The 12,378-nt window shown below is 47.1% G+C and overlaps 1 protein-coding gene across 1 annotated transcript in view; it reads left to right on the top strand.

Moving 5' to 3' along the window:
• The first annotated feature begins 806 nt into the window (after positions 1-806).
• PADI4 (peptidyl arginine deiminase 4) overlaps positions 807-12,378 on the top strand; it is a 29,956-nt gene continuing 18,384 nt past the window's right edge. The window contains exons 1-3 of the mRNA XM_025447779.3: positions 807-961; positions 8,957-9,137; positions 10,846-10,912. Of these exons, the coding sequence (XP_025303564.1) occupies positions 870-961; positions 8,957-9,137; positions 10,846-10,912 (340 nt within the window). The 5' untranslated portion in view covers positions 807-869. The remainder of the gene's footprint in view (positions 962-8,956; positions 9,138-10,845; positions 10,913-12,378) is intronic.

Genomic DNA, 12,378 nt, shown 5'->3' with positions numbered 1-12,378 from the left:
ACAGCCCCCTCTCCCGGCTTCCGTCCGGAGCTCAAACTAGTCCTAACCCCGTGACCAGCTGGAGAAAGTGGGTTCATTAGGCCCGGCTGTGTGCAAGGAGCCACGGGGCTGCGCCCCGGGGTCAGTGACCGGCTCATCCGCCCGCACAGAAGAGGGGCTCTGGGCCTGGAGAAGGTGGTCTGGGGCCCGGACGTGCTCTCTACGGCTGGGGAGACTCGGGGGTATCACTTGGCTTCTCTGTGCCTCAGTTTCTTCTGTCACGTGAGAACGATGGTGGTTCCGACCTCGGGGAGCTACCGTGGGGACCCAGTGGGGGAGGATGACAGCGTTTACCCCACGTGCCTCATGGGGTTAGTCGTCTGGCACACAGAAGGCGGTGAGCTGTCACGCGGGGGCCCAGCCTGCAGGGACCTGTCCCAGGCCACGCGCGTCTTCGAATGTGTTGCCGGGGAGTGGGGGGGTGAGCTCCAGCTGCGACCTCCCGAGCGCCTCCTCCTGTCTGAGACCGTGTTTGGCACCGCGAGGCAAGGTTGGCCGCCCTCAGGTGTTCAAGGCCCCGGGCGCCCACGGGGCTGTGTCCGGAAGATGCACCCCTGCACTCGCCACCCCCCGGCGTCCTGAGCCCCGGGCCTTCCCGGGAGACTGACGGAGCCAGCCTGCCTGCCCTGGTTCTGGCACCGACGCTCACACGGCCCGGGTCCGAGGGGCAGCTGCGGGGCACGAAGGGTGGAGAGAACACGCCCCGGGACCTGAGTGGGGAGGGGCTGGGCCGCCTGTAAACCGCAGGTGCTGACTCATGGCTCTGCTGGGCCGTATAAAGGAAGCAGCCAAGGGGCTTCGTGCTGCTGGAGGGACGGGCTGGCAGGACCATGGCCCAGGGCTCGGTGATCCACGTGGCCCCGGAGCAGTCCACCTATGCCGTGTGCGTGCTGGGCACCGAAACTCAGCTGGATGTCTACAGGTGAGCAGGGCCGTCCCGGGGGCGGGGCACAGGGCCACGGAGGCTGGGGAGCAGGTTCCAACGGCACGGGGTGACGGGGTGTGCGGTTGGCTCCGGCTTCAGGCTGCGCCGGGGGAAAGCTGGAGGGTGGGACCTGAGTGACCCAGGGATGTGCCTGGACTCAAGGCCTCACCACCAGTGAATTATCACAGGGCCCACAGGACCCTCTCCTTTCACCATTGAGGCACTGGAGCTCAGAGAGGGTCTGTGACTTGCCTGAGGCCACACAGCAGGTGTGCCCTGGGAGGAAGGCCGGGCCCTGGCTTCATGACCCACACCTGGTTCATGATGCAGATTGTTACCCCCTACCTCTCAGCCAAGCCTCGCTCCACAGCTGTGTAATATCATACGTGTGATGGGACAGGCTCTGGGGTTGGAAGAGGCTAGGGCGGGAGGGCCGTCCCTGCTGTGGGCCGGCTGGTGGCTTTGGCCAACGGAGCCTCACATTCCCCTTCTGTGAAATGGAGATAATACCCACTTCCTAGGGTGGTTAGAGGGATTAAATGTGAAAGACCATGGGAGTGTGTCAGTACTTAGCACGGAGCTGGACGTACTGCTGGTGGTTGTTCATCCATCCATCCATCCATCCATCCTTCCATCCTATACCGACTGAACACCTACTATGTGCCAAGCCTGGGCCAGGCTCTGGTTAAACAAAATGGTCTAGGGATGCTCAGCAAGTGCGCCCGGTTGGTGTCGTTGTAATGAGCAATAGTCGGGGCCTCCCCCGGCTTCCCCGCTCCAGGACATGTGTGGTCCTAGAACGGTGCCCACACGGGTGTCTGGGGCATTTCTTTAAACGTGTCACTGGCTGCCTGCATCTGGGCCTTGGTAGAGCAGCAGCAAAGGTCTGGGGAGGCAGGAGATGGGAGGTTGAGGGCAAAGGGAAAGAGAGGCCGAGGTCGCCTGAGGCCCCATGACCCTTCCGAGAGTGGGCTCCTCCTTCAGTGACACATCCCACCCCCTGCATGTCTCAGGGACAACGGCTGGGGCTGCCACCCGGCTGCCTACGCAGAACGCATTCATCAGCCTAACGAGGCAGGCAGTGCTGTTGCTCCCATTTGGCAGAAGGGGAAGCCGAGGCTCTGAGAGGTTTAGTAACTCCCCTGAGGCCACACAGCTCATAGGTTCAAACGCAGACAGCCTGGCTGAGACCCTTCCCTCTCACTTCCGACCTGCTCATGACAGCAGCCCCCGGCCAGCACCTTCAGCCTGTCCCCTGAGCGGCCACCGCCCTGACTGTGGCCTGGATTCTCTTCCTGCACAGACGGGCTGGCACTGCCTCCTCCCCAATGCTGCTCCCCTGACCTGCTCCCGGCACCTGCACACCACCCCCCGCCGGAGCATGACCTCTGTCACTGGGCTCAGAGCCCCCAGGGTTAGAAGCACAGGGCTGCAGAGGCAGGAGCAGACCCAGGGGTGTGGGCTCCTATCCAGAGCTGCCCTTACAAACACTGCTTGTGATTTTTCACTCTGCACTTGGAAAGTACCTCTCCTGCAACGGGAAACACATTGATTATATTCCAGCAAAATCCCACTGACCTGAGATGAATACTGAAACCTGCGGAGGGCTTTCCGCGGTGCTTGTGGCTGGAGTCAGGGAGCTATCACGACCTCTGCTGCTAGGTGCCAGGTCCTTCTGTCCCTGATTTCTAATGAGCATCACACCCATTTTAGAGATGAGTAAACTGAGGTGTCAAGGTCATGCAAATTCAAGGTGAGGAAGCCAGGAAATTCAAACCCAGGACTATACAACCCCAAACTCATTCTGCTTCCCTAGCACATGTGGCCTCTGAGTGCTGTGGGGCTGGCCTCACTGGGCACTGCTGCCTGGTTGGTGGAGCTCAGGGAGCTTCCAGAGAGCTTGGGAGGCCTAGAATGGGGTGGAGTGGGGTGCAGTCTGGAAGTCGTCAGCCACGAAAGATGGTAGATGCTCTGGCACTGCAATTAGGGGGATTCTCCTCTTCCTCCCAGTGTCTCCTTCTCAGCAGATGGCCACTCAGGGTGACGGCAGAGAGCATGGACAAGTCTCTGAGCCTCAGTTTACCCATCTGTAAAATGGGACTATTTGCTTCCATGCTGCCAGGCTGTGGTGGGGGTTAAACTGCACGAGGCATGCCGAGTGTCTGGCAGGTGCCCCTTCCCGTAAGGATTGTGTGAGCCACTGAATGCGAGAGTGGCAGACGCTAAGCGCAGTCTTCTCTGTAGATTACCCTATGGCTTTTCACTTCACAGTGTCTTTTGATGAACAGAAGTTATTTATTCTCATCTAGTTGAACTTAAATCTTTTCTTTCTTTATCTTATTTTATTTTTAGATTTTATTTATTTATTTGACAGAGAGAGATCACAAGCAGGGAGAGCAGCAGATAAAGGCAGAGGGAGAGGGAGAAGCAGGCTCCCTGTGGAGCTGAAGGCAGATGCTTAACCCACTGAGCCTCCCAGGTGCCCCTTTCCTTTAATGTTTATTGCTTTTACATCTTGTTTAAGAAAGGGCATAAAGATGCCTGTGTCATCTTTTTTTTTAAAAAGATGCCAACACTTACTTACGATAAAACTCTCAGTAAACTTAGAGGGGAATTTCCTCAACCTGATAAAGAGTATCTACAAAAACCCGCAGCTAACATCAACCTGATGGTGAGAAACTTGCAGCTTTCCCACCAAAACCAGGAGCAAGGCAAAGAGTCCCCTCTCACCACTGCTTTTCAACATCATACTAAAATTCCTAGCAAGTGCAATGAGACTAGGAAGAGAAATATGAGAGATGCCAATCGGAAAGAAATAAACCTGTCTTTGTTTGCAGGTGATGTGATCATCTGTGTAGAAAATCCAAATGAATTAATTAAAAAAAATCCTAAAACTAACAAGCTATTATGGCAAGATGACAAGATACAGTGTTAAAAAGTCCATCATTTCCCTACTTACCAGCAAAAAACAAGTGGAGTTTGAAATTTAAAAACACGATACTACTGACATTTGCATTCTCCCCAAAATGAAATACTTAGGTATAAACCTAATAAAATAAGTATAATATCTATATGAGGAAACTACAAAACTGCTGAAAGAAATCAGAGCAGTAAATAAATAGAGAGATATTCCATGTTCATGGATAGGAAGATTCATATTGTCAAGGTGCCGGTTCTTCCCAGCTTGATCTATAGATTCAATGCAATCCCATTTTGTGGATATTGACAAACTGATTCTAAAGTTTAAATGGAGAGGTAAAAAACGCAGAATAGCTAACACAGTATTGAAGGAGAAGAAAGTTGGAGAACTGACATTATATTATAAAGACTTATTATAAAGTTATAATCAAGACAGTGTGGTATTGGCAAACAAAGAGAACTAAATAAATGGAACAGAGTAGAAAGCCCAGGAATGGGTCCACATAAGTACAATCAACTGACCTCTGAGAAAAAGCAAAGGCAATACAATGGAAAAAGGAGGTTTTTCCAAAAAATGGTACTGGAAGAACTGGACATCCACATCCAAAAAAGGAATCTAGACCCAGACCTTACACCCTTCACAAAAATTAACTCAGGATAGGCCATAGACCTAAATGTAAAACAGAAAACTATAAAATTCTCAGGAGGTAACACAGGAGAAAATCTAGACGACCTTGGGTTTGGCAGTGACTTTTTAAATATGACACAAAAGGTGCCATCTAGAAAAGAAAAGACAGAATTAATAAGTTGGACTTTATTAAAATTTCAAAGTTCTGCTCTAAAAAAGACTGTAAAGTGAGTAAAAAAGACAAAGCACAGATTGGGAGAAAATATTTACAAAAGGTACATCTGATAAAGGATTGTTGCCCAAAACACACAAAACATTTTTTTTAAGATTTTATTTATTTATTCATGAGAGACCCAGAGAGAGAGGCAGAGACACAGGCAGAGGGAGAAGCAGGCTCCCTGCAGGGAGCATGATGCGGGACTCGATCCCGGGACCCTGGGATCATGAGCTGAGCTGAAGGCAGACGCTCCACTGCTGAGCTACCCAGGAGTCCCTATACAAATAACTCTTAAAACAACTATGAACAACCTGGTTAAAAAATGGGCTAAAATCTTAACAGACCAAAGAAGGTATGCGAATGGCAGGGAGGCATGTGAAAGATGCTCCACCGCGAGATATGCCATCAGGGAAATGCAAATTAAAACAACCATGAGATGCTGCTTCATACCTATTAGAATGGCCAAAATCCAGAACACTGAGAACACCAAATGCTGGACAGGATGCAGACGAATAGGAACTCTGATTCCATTGCTGGCGATCATGCAAGATGGGATAGCCACTTTGGAAGACAGTTTGGTGATTTCCTATAAAATTAAACATACTCTTGTCATACAGTCCAGTAATTAGACTCCTCGGTATTTATCCAAAGGGGTTGAAAACTTATGTCCATGTAGGGCACCTCCCTGCATGGAGCCTGCTTCTCCCTCTGCCTGTGTCTCTGCCTCTCTCTCTCTCTCTCTCTGTGTTTCTCATGAATAAAGAAATTTTAAAAATCTTTTAAAAAAAGAAAATTTATGTCCACATAAAATTTGCACATGGACGTTTAGAGCAGCTTTGTCCACAGTTGCCAAAACCTGGAAGCAACCAAGAAACCTTTCAGTAGGTGAATGGATGAACAAGCTGTGGCCCATCTAGGCCACGGAATATTATTTAGTGTTAAGAAGAAATGAGCTATCAAGCCATGAAAAAACACGGAGGAAACTTAAAATGCATATTACTAAGAAAGAAGCCAATTTGAAAAGGCTACTATGACCCTGGCTGTATGATATTCTGGAAAAGACAGAAGTATGGCAACAGTAAAAGATCAGTGGTTGCCAGGGGTTGGGGGAAGGAGGGATAAGTAGGCAGAGCACAGAGGGTATTTGGGACAATGACACTACTTTGTATGATACCATAATGGTGGCTGCAAATCATTATATGTACATTTGTTTAAATTCATAGAATGCACAACACCGAGAGGGAAACATAATGTAAACTGTGGATTTGGGGCGTTTATGATGTAACAGCGTTGGCCTACCAATTTTAGTAAATGTTCCACTCCAGGGGATGATGCTAATAATGGGGCAGGCTGTGCATGGGAGCGGGGGGCAAGGGATACGCGGGAAATCTCTGTACCTTCCTCTCAATTTTACTATAAACCTAAAACTTCTCTAAAAGAGATCTATTTTTTTTAAATATTCAAATGTTTGCCTTTCATTTTTAAGTCTTAAATCCACCTGGAGCTTGTTTTTGTATATGGTGTGAAGGTGGGATCAGTTTAATTATTTATCCTATTTAACTGTCGTCCATCTGGACAAGCCATTGTCCCAGCACCATTTGTGATGTCATTTTTCCCTTTGCCCGGTTATCTGCAAGACCACCTCTGTCACAGATCAAGGACAGTCTCTCTCAGCTATATCTATTGTTTGTCCCTGCCTGAGCCATCACAGCACCATCCATGGCTTTCTGGTAACTTACACCTGGTAGAGCAAGTCCCTCACCTTTTGCTATTTTTCCTTCAGGAGTACGTCGACTGTCTTAGCAGCTTGGTTTTGTCAATCTTGGAATCAACTTGTCAAAGTCCATGAAATGTCCTAGAATTCCATTGAATATATCCATTCATTTGGAGGGAATTCATACATTAATGATACTAAGCTTTTCTAACTATGTGGTATTTCTTTCTATTAATCTGTGTCTTCTCTAGTGCTTTGAATAGGTTTGTTTTTCTCCATAAAATCCTTACATATCTTTTGTTAGATGTAGCCTAAGTACTTTAGAGGGATTTTTCCTAATGTAAATTATATCTGCTTATAGAAATTATTTTTCTAACTATTGCTGATGTACAGAAAGGCAGCTGATTTTTGCCTCTCCACCTTACTACCTACCTTATTAAATTCTTAGTGTATCTTTTAAATTCAAAGTTTAAAGTTTGGGGGAGAGGTTGCAGATAATCATGCTCTGGGATTTTTGTAACCTTTTATCAATTATCTACAAAATAATCTGCTTTTCCTATACGGATGTTTTTCATTTTTCTATTTTTTTCCTTTGATCAATCTTGCCAGAGGTTTACCAGTTGTATCAGTCTATTTTGGCTCTGTTGATTTACCTGTTTTATATTTCACAGATTTCTACCATCTTTATTTTCTTTTTTTGGGGGGGGTAGATTACATTGTATTTGATTTTTCTGTTTTATCCTATATACTCATAGTTTACCTTTTCTCTTCTTTTTGAAGATCTAGGCATTTAAGGCACAAAGCAACACCTTTAGCTCCCCCAAAAGTGTTGAAATGTAGCATTTTTTAAGTATTGCTCAGTTCTAAGTATTATTATTTAATTTCCATTCATTGTCCTTTGCCTTGTTAAGTTATATAGAAGTCTGATTTTAAAATTGCCAAGTGTATGGGGTATTTAAAAATGAACTTTATGTTAGTGGTTCCTAGCTTAGTTACATTCTGATCAAAGAATGTGCTACCTACACTGTATGTGACCTGTTCTTTAACGTTTGTTGCAACTTTGCTTTGATAGCCAACTATGTGATCAATGTTTTTTACTGATCCACGTGCACTTTGCTTGGGAAAATGTATATTCACTAGTTGTGGAGCAAGGAATTCTATATATATGTACCAAATTGAGCTTGTCAATTGTGTTACTAATTTTTTGTCTGCTTAATCTTGTGTTGATTGAGAAAAAAGACTTGAAGTCTTCAACTATGATCATGGCTTTATTAAAAATTTATTAATTTTTTATACAAAATTAATTTTGTCTGATATTAACATACCCACTCCAGCTCCCTTTTGATCAGTATTGGCTTAATGTATGTTTTTCCTTTCCTTTATATTTCATCTTTTCTGGATCCTTATATTTTAGAAGGGTGCCTCTTATAAATATTATATAGATGAGTTTTGTTTCTTTAAGTCAAAACTCTCTTTTAACTAGTAACATTGATACATTGACAGTTATTTTGATTATTCATATATTTGGACTTGTTTTTACCCCTTTGGTATTTTTATCTGTACAGTTTTTTTTTCTTGGCGCACTTGGGTGGCTCAGTCAGTTAAGCATCTGCCTTTGGCTCAGGTCATGATCTGGGGATCCTGGGGTCAAGCCTCAGGTTGGGCTCCCTGCTCAGCAGAGAGTCTGTTTCTGTCTTCCCCTCTACCCATCCCCACCATTCATTCTCTCTCTCTTCCCTTCTCCCTCTCCCTCTCTTAAATAAAAAATAAAATAAAATCTTTAAAGAATAGATAATTTAGTGGGGTACACAATTCTAAGTAACAGTTTTTTTTTTTTCAAAAATATCTTGAAGATTCATGTTATTCAACTGTCTTCTGGATTTCATTGTTGCTATTAGGAAGCCTGCTTTTAATCTACTAGTAATTCCATTGTAGATTTTCTGACTCTCCTTTCTGGATACCTTCAATATCTCCTCTTTGTTTTTGGTGTTCCTCAGTTTAACCCCCATGGTGTGTATGTGTGTGTGTGCATGCGCATACAGAGAAGGGAGTCCTTGGAGATCCTCCCTTATGTCTCATGATCTCAACAGTGCCCTAAAAAGTATACTTTAATCAGGATCTAGTTGTTTTGTAAGAGGAAGGTCCTTCAGAGTACTGGCGCACCATATTCCAGAAGCAGAAGTCTGTGGTTGTTTACAAATACACGGTCCTCTGTGTGCACACTTGTGTGGTGTAAACTCTGGGTGTGCTGTCTGCTGTACATATACATCTGTGTGTGCCTTTGGTAAGCACATAGCTCTGTAATTCTCCTAGTTCAAATATAAGTCCTTCAGGTCAGGAGATTTTTTGTTTGTTTGTTTCTTACTACCTCCCAACAACCTCACAGCACTTACCCCTACAGTCAGGGTCACCTGGCTGCCATGTGGTGTTTACACTTGTTGATTGAAAAGCAAGAATGTGGGGCCAGGCCTCCCTCACTATGTCCCTCTGTCCTCTCCACTGTCTCATCCACAGCTCTGCCCCCACGGGCTACACGTCCTTCAGCATCAATGCCTCCCCAGGAGTGGTCGTGGATGTTGGCCACAGCCGTCCAGCCAAAAAGAATTCCACAGGTTCCTCCAAGTGGTCCCTGGACCCCAGCCTGGAGGTGAGCCTGAGGATGAGAGCCGCCAGCAGTAGCACAGGTGACCAAAAGGTGAGTGTGGCAGCTGTGAGGTGGGATGTGTGAGAGGAGGTCAGCAGGTTGCAGCAGGTCAGCTGCCCATGGTCTGTCTCGCATTGTCCCATAGCCCTTGTAGAGCTTCCTCCTCTCTGGATACTATGGTGACTATTCCAGCTACGGCATCCTCACAGACAATACAGGGATGCCAGGGGTTCATAGAGGCCGGGGTTTTACTAAATTCATCCATTCAGCAGAGTTTAGTATTCACCTTCACCTCCTACATGCTGGGCACTACCAGGCTCTGGAGACACAGAAGGGAACAGATCAGGTGAGGTTGCAGCCTGCAGGGGGCTTACAACCAACACATGTAATGGCTTACAGGTAAGCCATTATAAGTGGTGGTGGGGGCTCTAAGGCCACAGCCTGGCAGGCTGGGAAGCTCTGCTCCATGTCCATTCGTTTCCTGTGGCTCCTGGACAAATGACCACAAATTACTGGTTTATATCAACAGAGATGTATCCTCTCTGGAGGACAAAAGCCCAAAATCAAGGTGTCTGCGAGCGGCACTCCTTCTGGAGGCTCCGGGGGAGAACCAGTTCTTTGCATCCTTCAGCTTCAGTTTCCTAAACTCGTGGCCATGTCACTCTGATCTCTGCCTCTGTGGTCTCGGTCCCCCTCCTCAGGCTGTCAAATCTCCCTCTGCCTCACTCTTATGAGGACACTAGTCGTTGGATTTAAGTCCTCCCTGGGTAATCCATGACCATCTCATTTCAAGACCCTTATCTACATCTGCAAAGACCTTTTTTTCCAAATAAGGTCACATTCATAGATTTCAGGGATTTGGCTGTGGACATAGCTTTTTCAGGACCACCACTGAACTCATTGCATCCCCCTGTGACTGCAGATGGGCTCAACAGGGCCCTTTGGGGTTCCCACAGAGATCTGGGCCAATGAGCACTTGTTTCCAGCAGGGCAGGCCAAGCAGTCTTCACCTTGGGGCAGAATTGTTGCCTGCTGTAGGAGCATAGAACTTGGGCATCAAAGTAGGTTGGTGAGGATGCAATCAGAGGAAAGTTCCTGGAAGAGATGGCAAGCTAAAGGATGCGAGGAATGACCCACCTCAGAGAGGGAAAGTGGAGTGAGAACTCTACGGGGCATGTGGCCTGTATGCACACTCTAGATGAAGAGATGACCAGGCATGTGTTGGGGAAACTGAGGAAGATCTATCTGGCAAGAAAAGATGGTGAAGAGGGAAGTGGGGAATGAGGGAGCAGTATTAGAGAGTTTGGCATCAGGGATGTCATTTTCTGAAGGCAACAGGAAGCCAGGGAAAACCTGTCATCCAGGGAGTTAGAAGTCTGCCCATCTTAGAAAGACCCCGTGGGCTGCAGTGTCCTGAGTAGATTGGATCCAGGCAATCCACTAGAGGCTGATGCCATGGCCTAGACATGAGACGATGGTGGCCGTGACATCTCCCTGGATCCCCACTATCTATGGGACAGACCCAAACAGCCCTTCCATTCCTGGCTCCCACAGCACCCTCATCTAAGTGGCGTAGGCATTGGAGTACTTTGCTACCCCTCCGTGCCCACCGGTTGGGATGCTTCTTATAGGCTGGCACCACTTCTTGCTCATCCTTGTCTCTTCCTCGGCCTCTCACCCTGAACTGGCACACAGCAGGGGCCTAGTTAGTTTGTTGAATGACTAAGAGAAGACCTTCGTGGTTTGCTCTGTCCTTTAGGTTCAGATTTCATACTATGGACCCAAGACCAACCCAGTCCAAGCCCTGCTCTATGTCACCGGTGTTGGTAAGTGAATGACCAGGATCTTGGGATGCCACTGCCTTTCCCTCCACACACACGCCCTTGCTATGGGTCTCTCCAGGAGAAACTACACTCTGGAGCTTACCTTAGACTGAGTGGAGAAAAGGGACAATTTCTAGCTAGTCATATATGTGGTGGCTCATAAATATCCCCTCCCCAGTTTATGAGCCATAAATTCAACTGGGAAGAGAGGAGAGTGCATTTACAGGGAGTTCAGTTACATCTTAATGTTTTCTCAACTTAGGAAGTGATGCATGGATTTCCACATATGAATCTCTACACCTTTTTGATACTTCAAATATCTATAAGAAACATAGATGATGTCAATGTCATATACGATAATATATATACTGATATTTCCCAAATGCCATGACTTCCATCCCATCTTTACTGTTTTGCTGTATCAATGATCTGCACAGACTCATATTTATTTCACATTCTTCTTTAAATCACTTTCTAACTTGACCTCATCTTGAACAATAATATGGTAAGATGACTATTACCACTTAGATGGGCACTAAACGTCAGAGCAGCATGTGAAAACTTCAGGTTTCATTTCGTTGATGAATTTTATTTGGTAATACACATTTATTTCATGAGCACACATTTAAATCATATGAATAACATAGCACTCATTCTATACCAGGCACTGCACTGAGACCCTACATTTAAACCCTACAACAATGCCGTGAAATCGGCACTATTATATCCATTTTACAGATGAGTAAACTGAGGCACAAGGGGTAGACAGACTTGCCTAAGTTCATGCAGCTGGTTAGTGAAGGAGCCGGGAAATACAGAGCCTAGACTCTCTGCCGCTCTGGCCTGACACTAACACACGGCTATGGGTGTGTTTAAAAGGTCATCCAGGTCAGTGTCCTCCCGTGAGCCCCCCACGTCGCTACATACAATGTAGGCACATGGATCTATGTCACTGGAAAGACTGATCACATGTTCTGATGAGGGCGGGAAGGATTTAGAAACAGATGTGTGCTTTCTCGGTCTTGACATTTGGATAGAGTGGGGTGTGTATGATTTGGCCCCAGTGCAGCTATAATGCACACAAAGAAGAGCCAGGTGGGGTTGGAGTAACCACTGTGTCCCCCACCCCGAGGTCACTGGGGGCTGGAGTTGGGGCCAGAGGCCTGTGAGAGCCTGGCTAAGTGTCTTTGCAGGGGTTTTGCACCAAGCGTCCCATTGGGGTGGCTGGGAATTCTTTCTGGGCCCCTGAAGGTGGCCAGGTGTGTTGGCCTCAGCTGTGGCAAAGGAGGATGGGTGTGGCCAGAAGCTCCAGCTCTGCTGTCCCAGTTGCAGTCAAACATCTTCCCTGGGGACATGGGGGTGTCCTTGAATTTGTGTCTCCTCTGAAGGGGAGGGAGAGAAGCCATGGGGCAGGTCATCCCCGGGGTTGGGGGGAGGATTATCCGGTGGGACCACGCGGAGTGCCTGCC

This window comes from Canis lupus, chromosome 2 (genome assembly GCF_003254725.2).
Source record: "Canis lupus dingo isolate Sandy chromosome 2, ASM325472v2, whole genome shotgun sequence".
Classification (NCBI taxonomy): domain Eukaryota; kingdom Metazoa; phylum Chordata; class Mammalia; order Carnivora; family Canidae; genus Canis; species Canis lupus.
This window is presented reverse-complemented; position numbering and strand designations above follow the sequence as displayed.